Source organism: Rhinoderma darwinii, chromosome 7 (assembly GCF_050947455.1).
Source record: "Rhinoderma darwinii isolate aRhiDar2 chromosome 7, aRhiDar2.hap1, whole genome shotgun sequence".
Classification (NCBI taxonomy): domain Eukaryota; kingdom Metazoa; phylum Chordata; class Amphibia; order Anura; family Rhinodermatidae; genus Rhinoderma; species Rhinoderma darwinii.
This window is the reverse complement of record NC_134693.1, coordinates 36,048,412-36,064,555: the sequence shown is the minus strand read 5'-3', so window position 1 is coordinate 36,064,555 and position 16,144 is coordinate 36,048,412. Positions and strand designations below refer to the sequence as shown.

At 37.4% G+C, this 16,144-nt stretch overlaps 1 protein-coding gene across 2 annotated transcripts in view; it reads left to right on the top strand.

The window, feature by feature from the left end:
- The window catches only part of DPYD (dihydropyrimidine dehydrogenase), a 751,325-nt gene that overhangs the window by 571,805 nt on the left and 163,376 nt on the right, over window positions 1-16,144 (top strand). For both annotated transcript variants that reach the window (XM_075833172.1, XM_075833173.1), the window contains exons 17-18: window positions 8,012-8,132; window positions 11,311-11,430. In XM_075833172.1, coding sequence (XP_075689287.1) covers window positions 8,012-8,132; window positions 11,311-11,430 — 241 coding nt within the window. The remainder of the gene's footprint in view (window positions 1-8,011; window positions 8,133-11,310; window positions 11,431-16,144) is intronic.

Genomic DNA, 16,144 nt, shown 5'->3' with positions numbered 1-16,144 from the left:
TACACAAAGCTAAAAGCACAGTACATCTGTGTCTGAATTTGTCATTATTTGCCAATAACGTTCCTGCAATACAAAAGCCTGACAAACCATACTATTTTATTTTTTAATTTATTATGTACTTTCCTATTCCTGAATCAGAGATATCACCTGAGCAATTGATGGCTGACATTAAATTCTCCCAGTTTTCAATCCAGTCAAGCATCTGTGGAATGTACTGAAAAAACCCCCCAGTCCAATCCATGGAGGTGCCACCTCACAAGCGACAGGACTTAAAAGATCTGCTGCTTATGTCCAGATACCACAGGACACCTTTACAGGTCTAAGGAGTTCATGCCTCGATGGGTTAAAGCTATTTTAGTGGCACTAAGGGGACTTACACAGTATTAGGCGGGTGGTTTTAATGTAATGGATGAATGGTGTATATTCAGAGGCGAAACTTGAATCTCCTTACTTATAAGCGTCCGTGATTTTTGGTTAAGTTGTCCAAGAAATGACAAAAATGAAGTTGGCAATCGGCTGACAATTAGTCTGAATGGGATTACATTGTGGTGTTAAAGGAGTTATAGAAATGAGTAAAAACAAACGGCCTGCTATTGTAGCTGATTTTAGGCTTTAATTGGGTTATATAAGAAGACTAGAGAGATCTCCAGTATGTCAAATTTAAACAGAGTTATACTTTAAAATAAAAGTGAACAGGATCAGATCGCAGTGAGTTAATGCCTCTGTGCCCCGCAGAAGCAGTTTTGTATCAACTGCATTAATAACTAATGCTGAACATACACATTATATAATATTTGGCAGATAATAATAATTCAGAGGGTACATGTACAGACAAAATCAGACATTACATAGTAACAAACTGAGAAATAAATGAAACAAGAGGAGTGAAGGCCCTTCTCGCAAGAGTTTACAATCTATGAGGAAACAACATGTAAAATGTGCTAGTTTTGTACAATGGTGCAGCCATCTTTTATAAACATTGAGTACATATAAAGCTGCATGAGCCGGTCACCAGTCCGTTTCTATGTGTGACGGATACATTATGAAATGCAATAGGGTGTAAGAAGTGTGGGGGACATTGTTGAATGAAGGGATCAGGTTCTGAGGACTAATGTAATAGGGGGAGGTAGAGGACAGGAGTCCGATTAGGGAATGTGATAGGCTTGTCTAAAAAGAGGTTGTCAGGGCAGGCTCAAAACTATGGATGTTGGAAAATAATCTGATTGTCTAGGGTTTTACACTCCAGAGAAATATGCAGCACAGGAAAAGTCTCGGAGATGGAAGTGGGAGGTTTGGATTATAGAGCATGTTAATCCTAGATTGTCGGAAGAAGGTAGAGCAGGGAAAGCTGAGGGAAGCGAGGGATGGCGACCGTTGAACAAACTGTAGACTGTATTGGCGCTGTACAAGTAATAGAATAAAATAAGCATAGAGATGGCACTGGAAGCCATATCCAGTTTATCCAATAGGGGATGTATACAGAGAAAAGAAGAGAGGACCTGTTGATGTCAACAAGATCAATCTACTGACCCCCCGAGGTCTGTTAGGGTAAAGAAGGATTTTAACATGCACACTTCTTCGTTCTACTGGGATATAAGCAGAGACAGAGACATCTCCCTATGGCACTAAAAATGCACACTTGAGCCCCAGATTTAGCCGTGCAGGCAAACATTGGTGCTCCAAACACGCAGAGCAGATCTCTGAAATAATAAAATCTCTTCTGACACATATTCAAAAGTTTGAATATATATTGGAGGTACACTTTAAATCTTTTCAACTCCCATGTCTGGATGTTGGGGGTATTTGGGAAGAGCTGGAGGGACTTGGTGGTGGCGCGACTTGGGTGGTGGATGTCCATTGATAGTGGAGGCTCCTGGGTAATTCGCCCTTTCGCCCTTCCTATAATTCAGATCTCACTAACACAACAGACTAGTTTCAACACTGCTTTGGGTAGTTTAAATTCTTTAAGCTTACCTTACATATTAAGACTAATATTAAATATTACCCTTACATGCTGACCCATCAGAAGAATATATGTTACTGCAAATGGCAGCATGAATTATTTTAATGGACTAGGCAAACAACAGTGGGAACATTGACTTCCGCTTAGTCGTCTTCCTCTATCATTGGATCACCTTTGCACATAATAGGAGCACAATTGAAATAATGTATAGCTGCTAACAACACTTTATGGTCTGTCAACTGCATATGCATAAGAAATAACAAGCATTGATATGTTTTCTTTTTGAATCAGAAAATATCAATTCTATACATAAACTCATGTCAAGGGAAACCGAACATTACATAGACAGTATTAAACATGACATATAAATACTTTGAAATCTGCATTAAAGTTCATTGAAAACATGAACACATTGACACGTGGATTACAAAGAGCGTTTCACAAAGGATCTGGCTGTGTTATAATTACAATTTTTCACTAAAAATGAAAGATTGCTGATCTTTTGTAAACCTGCTATTTTCCAATATCCTGCACTTCTAATACGTTATTATATTGCTTTTAAAATCTATGGAAACGGTAAGAATATTTTGGTTTTTGCTCACCCAAAATGATAGTGTTAAAAATTTATTTGCTATATAATAACTATTGAAAACATGATGTGAAATAGTAGACAATAAGGAGACTTTAGTGTTTTTAAATTGCTATTGCTTGTGGGCTAGTATATGATTTCTTACCTGTTATTTTGTATCTATTTATTACAGTAATGGGTCCAGTAGTTTTCCCACGTGACTACTAAAATAAGCCATCTGTAACTGCTCTGCTCATATATTAAAGAAGTTATATGCTCTGGTTTAAAAAATGTTATGTATGACACAAACCTCATCAAAACCTTATGCCCTCTAGCTGGTAACCTCAGCATGACCTAAAGACTTGAAATATTGTTTAATCATGGTACATACCGCACCAATTTTTTACAGTACACAACATTACTTTTCTGGTCTGAAATTGTGTTAAATGATGGTAGGAAAAAAACCAAAAACGTTTTCGGATACTAAAAGGATAAAGTCTTAATTGTTTTTAACATTTTAATAATGATTGTAAATGTCCAGGAGGTCAAGAAAAAGATTGGCACTGCTATGGTTATTTGATCACTATGAGTCCCAGCATCAGACACAATCACAATTCTCAGGTAGATTCAACTCAATCCACAACAGGTGGTGCTCAGTGGTTAGAAAGATAAGTAATAGCACAACAATATTGGTAGAAAAATTCCACGGCACTCACCATTCAGTAGAATAATTTGTGTTTATTGCGGCAGACTAGTAAAAGCAGTATGGATGTGGAGCTCAAGCCTACGACCGTTCCGCGTGTGTCCACGCTTTGTCAGGGCCTTAAAAAAGCCTTTACAAGGGGCGGACAACGCAAGATGGCCGTAGGCTTGAGCTCCACATCCATACTACTTTTACTACTACTTTTACTGTATGTAGTTGTCCACTTTTTTTTTTAAGCCTGACTACCCCTTTAAAACACTCATACTCATGAAACATAATCCAGAATATAAAAAAATCAACCTCACTCCCTTAAAGTTTAGGTACACTGTAAGTATAATATAATAATCTTTAAGCACCTTTTAATAAGTTATGATTTTTGAATCATTCCATTTACAAGCAGGAGAACTTTGCTAACAAAAGTAGGGACGATAGGGGGTTTATGTTACCGGTGGCTTACTTATCTTCCATTAACATACAAGCCTCTTTCTATTTATACATAGGCTTATGGCAGTCTGCATTCTGCTGACAGGCATCCAGCTCAGAAATAAGACATTTAAAATCCCCAAAGTCCTAAAGACTTCAAATCAGAATTCTACATCTCACAAAGGGAGCCATGCCAATAATGAATTGAGGAATTCCTATTTATGTAAATTCCTAATATAAAAGTGTAAGTTAACTAAAACCAAACACATACAAGCAAGTTTATACATTGTTATTAAAAGTGTATTCTCACCTGCTGAAAGGCACTGGTAGTCTGCCATGTGGTCAAAAAACACGGGAAAATTCATGTGCGTTTAACCTGGAATTACAGCAGCTTTTTGATGCGGGTTTTGTCTGCGCAGTAATCACAGACTAAGCGCATGTTTTTAATGTGTTTTATCTGTCATTATTATGCAGACAAAAACTGTATTTAGAAATAAATGCAGTAGAACGTGGTATTTGATGGTAAAACACACACTATTTTGCTTCACGTTTTTTGTCTGCCTGGCACATTCCAGGTGTCTGTCAGCACTTGAGAATACACGAGAATAGTAGCATAGATAGATAACCATAAGGAAGGATGTGATTTCAAAGTGCATAGGTTGCATAGGTGATATCACTCTGGAGGAGTCACTGTTGTCATGTATTAAATGGTCACCCATTGAACGGGTGCTGTGTAATACTAAATTCTTCATGCAGCAACAATGCTGAGAAAACATGAACACTTTGAAGTCGGACTCCTAGTAGTCATCTCATTATTGGGGTTGCTGCTGTATGAAAGGGGTTGTTCGCTTGAACTCCCCCTTTAAATGGATTCTCCAGGAATGTATAATCCTATTGATATCTATATGTATTGTGAATATGAATGGTAGATCAACATGCTACTGTTTTATTGGTCTCATCAAGAGAAAATTCATAGCTGCAATTGACCGCACAGCACCCTTGGACGCCATAGCAGTTGGTACTACTCAGAGTAGGGCCATAGCTAGACTGCTTGTAGTAAAACCTTTTTCTATAGCGTAAAAAATCTTATCAAGCAATTTCCAAGCGATTTTCAGGTTACTCTAAAAAAGGAAAAATCCCAGCATGTAGTGATTAAAAACATATCGCTAGCAAATCGCTTGACTGGAGCAATGCATTCCTATGGACCGCAATTTCTGAGCGATTTTGTTTGTAGTGGGCAATAAAAAGTCTAGGTGTAGCCCTAGCCTAAAATCAGTAGATTTTAAAGAGGTTCTACATGTTTCTCTAATTATGACACAATGTGTTCAAAAATGTGTATGAATATGTTATAAAATGTATATGTAAGTGCATTTGTAAAAATTTGCTCCATGAGTACTGATTCAAGGGCATATGTATTTACATAGATAGACAAAGACATCTACTGGAGTCTGCCATTGACAAAGACTATTAAAAAAAAACATTTCCTGAAGCCATGGTCCTTGCATGCTCCTTGCCATGGTCCTTGCAGGGATCACATTTAGGCTCTGTTCTTTTACCTGGGTTTATAGAATAATGGTCATTTCTACCCTCTAGTGCATATGTTCTATAAGCGCAGGGTATTCTAATCAGTGCCCCCAATGTTGGCCTTGATGCCGTTCTTGAAAAATCTAATATTACAGGTTATGAGTACTAGATTCTGGAGATGGGACGTTGATCCAGGGATTTATTCTGATTGCCAGATTTGAGTCAGGGAGGAATTTATCCCCTAATAAGGCAATTGGAATCAACCTCATGGGGGTTTTGCCTTCCTCTAGATTAAGGCGGTAGGATTATAGGTTGGGCTTGATGGACCTGTGTCTTTTTTCAATCTTATCAACTATGTAACTTTGTGACTCAAGTGGCTGCCTAGCAACAAATAGCTACCCATTCTGAATATGCATGTACTTGAAGAAATCCAGCATGCTCAACATTTTTTATACAATTTTTTCAACCAATACTTCCAACCCAATGTCTGTAATCCCCCAGTATAGGAAAGAGGCATATCAAATTTTGTGGGTTTATTATTTTTTTTTGGTCAGGACAGGGTGTGGACTAACAGAGTGTAGGACCGGCAGGAGAGACCATGTTTAAAATATGTCTGCAGTTTAAAATGAACCACAAAGGTTTTATTGAGAAGAAAAAAATATAACAAAAAGTGTAAAAAGTCTTATTTTGGGGCAAATATTTTCAAAGGATGGCATGGTCACAAAGCTAATGAATTAAAACACTTTCTTCATCATGTTGCCTTCATGTAACTGTCAGTCTTGAATGTCCCCTGTGCTATAATCTTTTGTCTGTGGCAGCATTTCTGCCAACGCCAGCTGGCCACACATGGGATATCTATGACAGCTGCAAAATCCAAGTGCCAGCTTCCTGAATTGCATTTAGCTCCACTCTGTGGAACATCGTCTTTTTGTTAATTACTTGACAAGTTTCATGCATGTTTGGCTGTACAACTTCTAAGATTATATCTAAGCAACCTCTAGATACCTGAGCATCATTGTCCATCTGGATGCCATCCCTCCGCTCTGAACTGATTAACAATGTCTCCCAAATCTCATCCACTATTTCTGCATTGATGTGAATCTCTCAGTGAGGAAATGTTGTTGGGGAATGCCAAGATTCATGAGTTTCCCGACGGTTTTGCTTAGTTAAAATAAAATCTGCTTTAAAAGTGTCATCTCACGTTTTTGATTTAGCATCTAAACAGGTTTCTTTTGCAAAACGGAAGATACAGCAATTTTTTTAAGTTACGCACAGATGCTACAATTAAATTGTATTTTTGCAGGCCATGTAAACCTTTTAAAATTAATGAGCTATCATTTTTTGTAACAGTTTCTTACACTCACTGAGGGCAAATATACTGAATGCCATGTGTATTCAAACAGTCATTTGGATAAGATGTTCCATCGTAGTCAATAGGAAATGCTGATTACCTGTCACACAAGAGTGGTCATGCCATAGAAATTCTGCTTAAAATGCTTCTACAGTCTGAGTGTTCTTGTATTCTATCCCAACGACCACAAAGGAGCTTGTGATGATCATTGGCTGGGAAAATACAGCAATTGGAAATGGAAGTGTAACTTAGGAATTGTCCACATGAGCAGCATCTTGAGTTTCTGAAGTAGAGATCCTGATGAAAAAATGACTTGAGAAGCCACTTGTGTAGATGAGCCTGTTTTAATGTATTTAACCATTGATGGATTGTCTGACAATAGAAAAAAGGGTTTGCATTTTATCCAGAAATAGTGCCACTCCTGCCTATGGGCTGGTATTGCAGCCCATCACAATTCACTCGAATGGAGGAGAGATGCATAGTCCAAGAGCCTATAGTCTTCTAATGGATTTAGAGAGTAATGGCAGGGACCTTGTATGTTATTTTCTAAGCAGACTCTCTTGGTTTAGGGTACTATTATTTAAACGGGTTATTGCATCTGGTCAAATCATTTTCCAATTGAGGACTCGGCAGAAGAAATCCCCGGTGATTAACTGTTGTTGCTGGGGGAAGCTGACAGCCTTTACAATTCTCCTGCAGTGGCAGGAAATGTGGTGTTGCATGGCACCCATTTACCCATTATATAGTGCCCATTACATGGTCAAGCTGAATCCTCCAGAGTGGGAGCCACTTTATGCAGCAGCTGTCCACTTTGACTGATAGAGGGGTCTCGGGGCAGAGACTGCCCCCTATGATGTTCATATGCTCGATTCGGTCATATGGAGAGAGGTTGTCCTCATGGGACAAGCCCTTTGGGGCTAACCAATGCTGCAAACATTACTCTAAGATTCCATGTAATCTGTTTTTGTGCTGCTCAGTCCAACCCTATAAAGATTTTTTAAGCCACTCTTACCTATAGGATATGTTGTTATATAACTTTTAAAATTACAATTATGTCATAGTAAATTGTAACATTTCTCTTAAATTCTTCAGTTAAACATTTTTTTATTAGACTTTTCCACAGCTACTACATAAAGATTACTGTTCCGTAAAAGCCATTTTACCATCAACATCTGCAATGAATGTATTAACAAATAATTTCCAGTAAACCTTTCCTTTTTCTTTTCCGTGTTGCCTGATTTATTCCTCCTGTGTTAATTACATTTGTATTCATTTAGATATTTCTTAAGAACTATATTGCATTACAAGCATACAATGCATCTGCACTGTTTGTTTCAATGGGTGCAGTTAAATTATTGATTTAACTGGTTTACAAGAATAGCTCTGTTGATGATTTTCTTTTTCCTCCATTGCTCCATGTTTTCATTAGATTAGACAAATTACTAATTTTTCGTTTCCATATCTGACCTATTTGAACAGAATCCAGAACTGGTGCGCAACATCTGCCGCTGGGTAAGACAAGCTGTCAAAATTCCATTCTTTGCCAAGCTGACCCCAAACGTCACAGATGTTGTGCAGATTGCAATGGCTGCACATGAAGGTAACTAAAAAAAAATCTGACACTATGTAGTGAATATGTGAAATAGTATGTCCAAACACAGGCTGATAAAGTGATAATGTAAATTTATGTTAATACTATCTACAATGGAAATTTTAACCCAATGCTGAATAATAATAAAAATAATACAAATACAGCAATAATATTGCAATCATTTAGTTATAATTATTTTTATTAAGATATTCCTAAAGAAAATGAATGCAGGATTTTATCTGATAAAAAAAAATATGTATCAATTTTTCTTTATTTCTTTTTTACAATGTTATTGAATAACATTTCTGCTGTAATATATACAACCAGCCTATTAACAAATGCCTTTAATCAGGATTGTAACTACAGTAGATGCAGGACTTGTGGCTACCCCCATGCCCTTAGAGGGACCAAAAGATCAACTAGCTTCTTTCCTCAGCAGGTCCTTTACCCAGACAGTGGATTAAAGGGGTTTTCTCATAATTAATATTTATCACCTATCCGCTATCTTCGGCAGCCCCATACAAATGAATAGAGCGGTGGCCGACCATGCGCACCACCGTTCCATTTCTATGGGGCTCCCAGAAACGGCAATGTAAGCCCATTATTGTGTTCGGTGGGGATCCCAGCAGTCGGACCCCCACTGATCAGATATTTATTACCTATCCTGTGGATAGGTGATAAATAATGATTATGGAAAAACCCCTTTAAGTGAATTATTATAGACCAGTCAGAGCATTGTCAGATTTTAGGCCCCCAAGATAATTGTATATGAATATTATTGAAGGGTGGAAAACATTTTTGTCTAGTAAATAAATAAATGAAAACATTTAAATAATAAAGGAAGTTTCATAACATTTAAACATGGCAAGAGTTTTGACTAACTGAAGCCGGTTTAAAAAAAAATATTTTCCTACCTAAAAGTTAAATTCACACTGGAAGCTCTGAGCCATGAGATGGTAATTACTACCACCTCTTTCTTTTTCTTAAAGCAGTGTTTACCAACCAGACTTCTGTGGAGCCAGGTTAGGGGATCCACAGAAGACAACAGCTTTAGTGGTCAGTCACTAATAGCAATAGTGGTCACTGTCAAGGTTTGTAGCATATTCGGAGTTCAGTGGGTGTAACGATCAGACAAGAGAGTGATGAGACCTAGAGTAGTCAAGTAACAGTACAGGTTTGATACACAGATAAGCAGCAACAGTTGTAATGTGAGGCAGAGACAAGGTAAGAAAACCATTCAAGTTCAGTACACCAATGGGCAGCAAAAGTTTGTATAGAGGCAGCAAGGAACTAGACAACAGGCAGGAAGCTCAGTAGTCTGGCAATTAGGAAGTGTAAGGGCCAGACTTTTATAGCTAGTCAAAAAGAATCTTAATCAGGCGTCTAAGGCATGGAATACAGAGAGGCATGAATCAAAACAACCTGGACAATATATTCAAAAGATTTAAAATATGTAATGATAAGACCCACTGCCTAGGACACAGAATTCTCTGGGTTTAAATACTGTCAGTAATCCCCTTCATCCAGGAAGTCCTCTGGTGGTTCTAGGGGTTGGCATGTTACGATATCTCTTAAGTTCTTTTGTAAGAATGTCTACTGGTTCACAAGAATTCTCCTCAAAGCCATACCCCTTCCACTGGATGAAGTACTGTACTGCAGCTTATTCCTATAGATTCTGGAGTCCAAGATCTTTGACCTTCATATATGTGAAGGGGACCATGATTCATCTATCCTAGATGGAAACCCACCGAAGCCTGTAAATCCTTAAATTATGCACCCAGTTTCAGTACATACTGGTCCTGAATATTCAATATTGGTCCATGAAAAAGCATTAGGCAATTTGTTTATTTTTTTAAATATCACTTTAAGGGTATCAAGATTTTTCTAACCTAAGTGGAAGACCCATCCAGGCATGTAAAACGTTGAGGGGGAATTTATATAACTCTCTACCCCAGTTTTCTGGCATAGAAAAGTTGTGATTTGCGGAGAAACTTGCATTTTGTGCAAACATTCTGCGACTTTTCTATTTTTTTGGCCCCCGCAGAACTTTTCTAAAACAGTGTGTGGGGCTTAGGAGGGACGGGGCCACTGGGGCCCGATCAATTTGCTTTAATTTATGCCAAAAAACTGGCATAAATGATAGCGCAAATCTACTCTATCCCTTAGCTGGACTAGATTAGTTTTTTTGGCGCACCGACTGCCAGAGATGCACCTAAATTTTTAAGAGGCGTGTGACTTATGTTTGAGGCAGAAAAAAAAACAAGGCTGCTTTCAAAATAAAATAATCTCTTTTTGTTTTTGGAGCTGTCTTTCATAGCATTTTTGCAAGTGTATTTTGAGGCATATTTTCTAAGCATTTTTGGTAGTGGTTAATGGAAAATTAGTTTGTAAAACGCCTCAAGAAGTGACATGCTACTTCTTCTTACGAGGCATATTTTTGCACTGCGTATTTGAATTAGTTAGTATAAAAATGCACTTTGTCTCAACTACACAGCGGATTTCCTATTGAATTCAATGGGAGCTGTTTCTAGACGTATTGTAAGTGTGTTTTTGCGGCATATTACGTACCAAAATACACCTGCAATTTGCCAATGTGAACATAACTTAAGACTGGCATATGAAACGCCAGTCTTAATTAATTCCCCCCAATGTACATTGTAATTATTCTGCTTAATGCACATTTTAGCTAAAAAAACAATTGCTTATTATTATTATTATCATTATTATTAATAATATAAATGATAATAATCCAATGATTTTGCGTATAATTGTATTATTGGCTCTTAAAAAAGAATTCAGTTGATTTTTGTTATGTCACCAGCATTTACATGAATGCTTGCTCAGTTGAAATTGACTTTAAATATTTAAAAATGTAAACATAAAATTAGATTTTTAGGTCTAGTATAAGCAAAAGTTGCAACATGAGCATTTTATTCATTTTAGTATAATTATTACTACTTGTATTATTAATAATAATCTGCTTTGTCGTTTTTAAATAAAATGCACATTAAGTAGAATTACGATGAACATGTTTGTGTGCATTCCCCTATTATGAGATATAAGTCACATATTTCATTTGTTAACATGATACACTGACAAGCCTTTCTAAAAAAAAAAGAAAAAAGAAAGAGTAACCTTCTCTTATGTGATTTAAATGGGTTAAACTTAAACATTTTCTATTTCACAGGTGGTGCAGATGGTGTTACTGCAACTAATACTGTCTCAGGACTGATGGGACTCAAAGCAGACGGAACACCATGGCCTGCTGTTGGAAGAGGGAGCAGGACCACATATGGTGGTGTGTCTGGTAGGTGTTGCCCTTTATGTCATAAACGCTCCTTAAAGGCTTTTATAGCCTCAGGGGGTCCATGTTAGAAGCTCAGATGGCATGTTCACTGTAGGACACAATTCTCTGAGCACAGTCTTGGTCATTGCATTTCTAATAACTGTGACAGATGGAACATATTTAGTGTAGAGAGTCTGTTGTTGCCCTTTCCTTAACAGTAGAGCCCAGTAGTATAATACCAGAGTAAGGTCACTAGGAAAGAGACAATTCATGTCCTGCTTCTTTTATACAGTTGTTTGTTTGTTTGTTTGTTTTTTGCATGTAACATGTTGCATCTTAGAAAGTGTAAAAATCCTAACATTAATAGTTAATGTTTTTCTCACTAGATACAAAACTGAAGTCAATATATTTTTTATAAAAAATTTCTAAAATTCTAAAAATTACTTATTTCGTATATGAAAAGAAAAAATTAATCTTGCAGAACATTAAAGGGAGTCAAAAGGAAGCAACAATTAAAGATTTGGTTATACTTTATTTAAAAATCTCTAATAAGATATTATAGAGCACAGAGGTGTAACTTAAATGGACACTAAATGGACACGATTATCGGGCAGACAAGCGTTTATATAACGCTCATTGCCGATAATTGCCCTGTGTAAACAGGGTAACGATCAGCAGATGACCGAGCAAGCGCTCGATTATCTGCTGGTCGTATTATTGTAAAGAAGTGAAATATTATCGTTGGCGGCAGAACATCCCCCTGTTTAAACAGGGAGATGTGCTCCCGACATGATAATAATCTATGGGGACGAGCGATCGGAGTAACAACGGCTCGTCCCCATCCATAGCTCCGTGTGACAGGAGCAAATGAGCACTCATCAACGATGTCTCATTGATTGGCGCTTGCTGCACCGGTGGCTTATTGGCCGGTGTAAAAGGGCCTTTGCTTTTCAAATAACTTATGCTAATCTAATAGAATACCTGATATAGATCAACTTTCTAATTTACTTAGTATCAAAATTGAGTTGTTTTATCCAAGCAAATTCTGTGTGAAAATACTGCTACTAGGTGTCTCCTTCCCTGTAATCTGTTGTCCACCCCCTGTTGTCAAGAAAAATTCATCCCTAGTTACAGAGCACAGGAGACGGAGTACAAGGGCGTGGGTGTCTCTTCCCTGCCTGCCAATAGAACTCTATGGATAGGAGAGGGGACGCAGGAGGAGGGATTAGCAAAATAAAAAGACACACTACCCATACAAATCTATTGGGAGGGGAGGGGAGGGGGGGAGCAGAGTGAGAAAGACACACAGAGATGTGCTGCAGCTTCTAGTAAGTGTTATATATCACCCCAGTGCTAGATTTTTAGCTACACTGCTCATTACTGCTGTATAATCTCCTCTATAATGCTGCAGCCTCTTTATATGTGATAGATAGAGATAGGAGAGCAGGATTTTCCTCTTCTCTGTGTGCAGTGTATAGAAGATATGTAAAAAAAAGGCAGCGAAAAAGAAGTGAAGGTCACTTTTTGGGACATTTTTGGAGCGGTTTTTCATTGACTCTATCGAAAAAAGCTCCAAAAACGGCCGTAAAAACGCAGTGAAAAATGCTGCGAATATTGCGAGTGGCTTAAAAAACTTTTGAAAATCAGGAGCTGTTTTCCCTTGAAAACAGCTCCGTATTTTCAGACGTTTTTGGTCACTACGTGTGAACATACCCTTAAAGATAGGAATGGGAGGGGAAAATGCAGAATACAAGTCATATAATGAATCCCGATTTCAATGAAATACTGTCTCAGTGCTCGAACCCCACCAATAACAGCTGGAATACAACTTCAACCAGGCATCTAAATATCCCTCTTTTTCTGTAACTCTAAAAACATCTTTGAGGCTTATGTTCCCAGTCTGATGATGACATAAAGAAGTACCAAAAATGTCTATGTGAGCAGGACATTGATTGCCTTAAGTTCAGACAAGGACCACTACAGAAATTGGCAATTATGTCAATGAATAGACTAAATATGTGTTACATCAGTTGTGTAAGAAATTCAATGTAACTTCATAATGTGAAAATGTGACTAGCAGAGAATCTTTCCCCCCCCCCCCCCCCCCAGCAATATACATTACTGGATGGTTGTAGTGACTAAATCTTCGAACACCTCGATTATACAGCTATTATTTACATACACATCAAAGAAGAAAGCATATACAGAATTTAGTAAATTCCCATAATATAATAAATAATCAGAGAATAATCAAGATACTATCTAAAAGAATCCACTAAAAAAATGTCACTAATACAAAAAAAAAATTAATAGGTTCTTTACAGTAATGTGGAAACAGCACATGATATAAGCACAGGATATAAGCACATGGATGAAGTTAATAGAAGTCCTTGGATTGTAGCATGAAAGATTAATGCTATCATTTCTTTTCATTTTCCACATGCCATCACATTAGCAGTGGGGATAAGAAGGTCAATAAGTCCATTGTGCATGAAAAATCTAATAACATAACCTAAGAATGATGTTACTCATGAACATCTTTTTCATTTAAAATAACATTAATAATAATGATCAAAATGCCTAAAATAAGCAACAAAAACACATATACAAGCCGATGGATACAGTGCCTAAAAGGGTGTCCCACTCAAGTGTCAGACTTTTGTGTTTTACTCTATAACAATAGCAGAATGGAATTGCTAAGGGATTTCTTATAGTGATGAAGAGTATGTTCACATGGTATATTTTTAGGCATATTTCTGAGCGTAAAACTCTTGTTATACGCTCTAAAATACACTTGAAATACGCTTGCAAACAGATTCCCATTGATTTCAATGGGAAATACACTGTGTAGTTCATATAAGACGTATTATTACGCTGCTTAATAAAAAAAAATGCCTCCAAAAATACGCCTAGTAAAAAAATAAGGGATATGTCACTTCTTGAAGCATTTTAACAAGATGATTTTCAAATGACACTAGAAGAAACGCTTCAAAAATATGTCTCAAAATACGCTTGAAAAAAAGTTCAAAATACTCGTCAAAAAACAAAATTGCTTTAAAAAGCAGCTCCGGATTAAGAGGCTCTCTTCTCTTAAAATCAGCTTCATATTTTTTGCATTTAAACATATGCCATGGGAACAAAAAAGTTTCCTTATAGCAAAGTAAAAACAATCATTACAAAGTGATTTGAAGTCCCAAGTATTAAACCTTTTCCACCCTCTGCTGTTAATGTGTAGCGCTGGCAACTCGGGCCTAATTCCCAGCACTGTAGATTTACGCCACTCTTATCACATAGACACAGCATGGGGGGGGCCTTGTGGTCGTGATTGTGATTGACTTAATGTCAAAATTAGCCGCGTTCTTATCACATAGACACAGCACGTGGGGGGGGGGGGCTTGTGGTTGTGACTGTGATTGACTTTCGCGTTCTTAAAGGGTTTAGCACAAAATAGTTCAATGCATAATTGTTCAATGCTTAAGACTCTTTTCCACCGCAGATTTGGCACATTTGAAGTGTTGTGCTGAATGCATTCACTATATGTATACAAATGTATACAAATGTATGCCTATACGGTTGCTTAGGTCTGCCATTGATTCCCATTGTACTGGGCTGTATACATTTTTATAAGGGTTTAGTTGTATTGTATTTAAAGGAAACCTCCTGTTTTGGTACCCAAACTGCTCTACCTGTGATGTACAGTATTTGTTCCCCTAAAACAGTATTTTAAAAGTGTGCCCCATACCTTATCTAATCACAAACCTTTCCAGTGCCGTATGTAAATCAGCAGTTAGAAGTCCGCTGGGCGTTTCAGATATAGGAAAAGCCAGCGGGTTCATAAGTTAGGGAAGCAACTTTTTTTTTTAAATTCTGATTTTTATTTGAATTATAACAATATAAAAAACACAATACACAAAGAACTGTGCCAAGAGATACAAAAACAAATAAGGAACAGACAAATAAGCCACAATCAAGGTTAAGGGTATCAGTTTTGAGAAGTTATCATCGAGAGTTACAGCATGATACCTACATTAAAACGAAGTCAGAGACCATTGTTATGACCCTGGCCAAGACAAACCGGACATATGGGAGGAGGAAGGGAAAAAGTGGAAAGGATGAAATAATGGGGGTTGAAAACTAAAGGAAGAGAATTGCTCAATATCAGTTGTAGTTACAAAGCGCTAAAAGGACGAGTCCGTATCAGACGTCAGCGGAGACTTATATGTGTTCGAGGTCTGAAATTGAACCTAAGGGTTCCAAACTGTGATTTCTCAAACCTCAATGTTTCGCAGCGACGAGGTGAGCTCCTCCATCCTCATAATGTCATCCACTCTACGTAACCACTGCGCAATGGTTGGAGCAGTAGATTTCTTCCAAAGAACAGGGACACAGGCTCAAACTGCATTAACCAGAAGCAAATTTGTCTGCATTTAGTTTATTAATACACCCACTCCAAGAGCTGCTTTCGAGGATTCGGCAGAAAAAAAGGCCTGAGGATGCAGACTCGCTAATTTACATACAACTTTGATTGAACCGGTGTGGGGCATAATTGAAAACAATTAATAGCGACTATTACTAAACCGCTATAAAACCATCATGTGTGAATGAGGTCTTAGGATGTTTTTTTATGCAGTTTTTAAAGACAAAACCAGGGGTTGACCATAAAGGGAGAGAAAGTATAGAAGATAGATACTACTTTACCTCTTATTCGAATCCAATAACCTGATCAAAACTGATC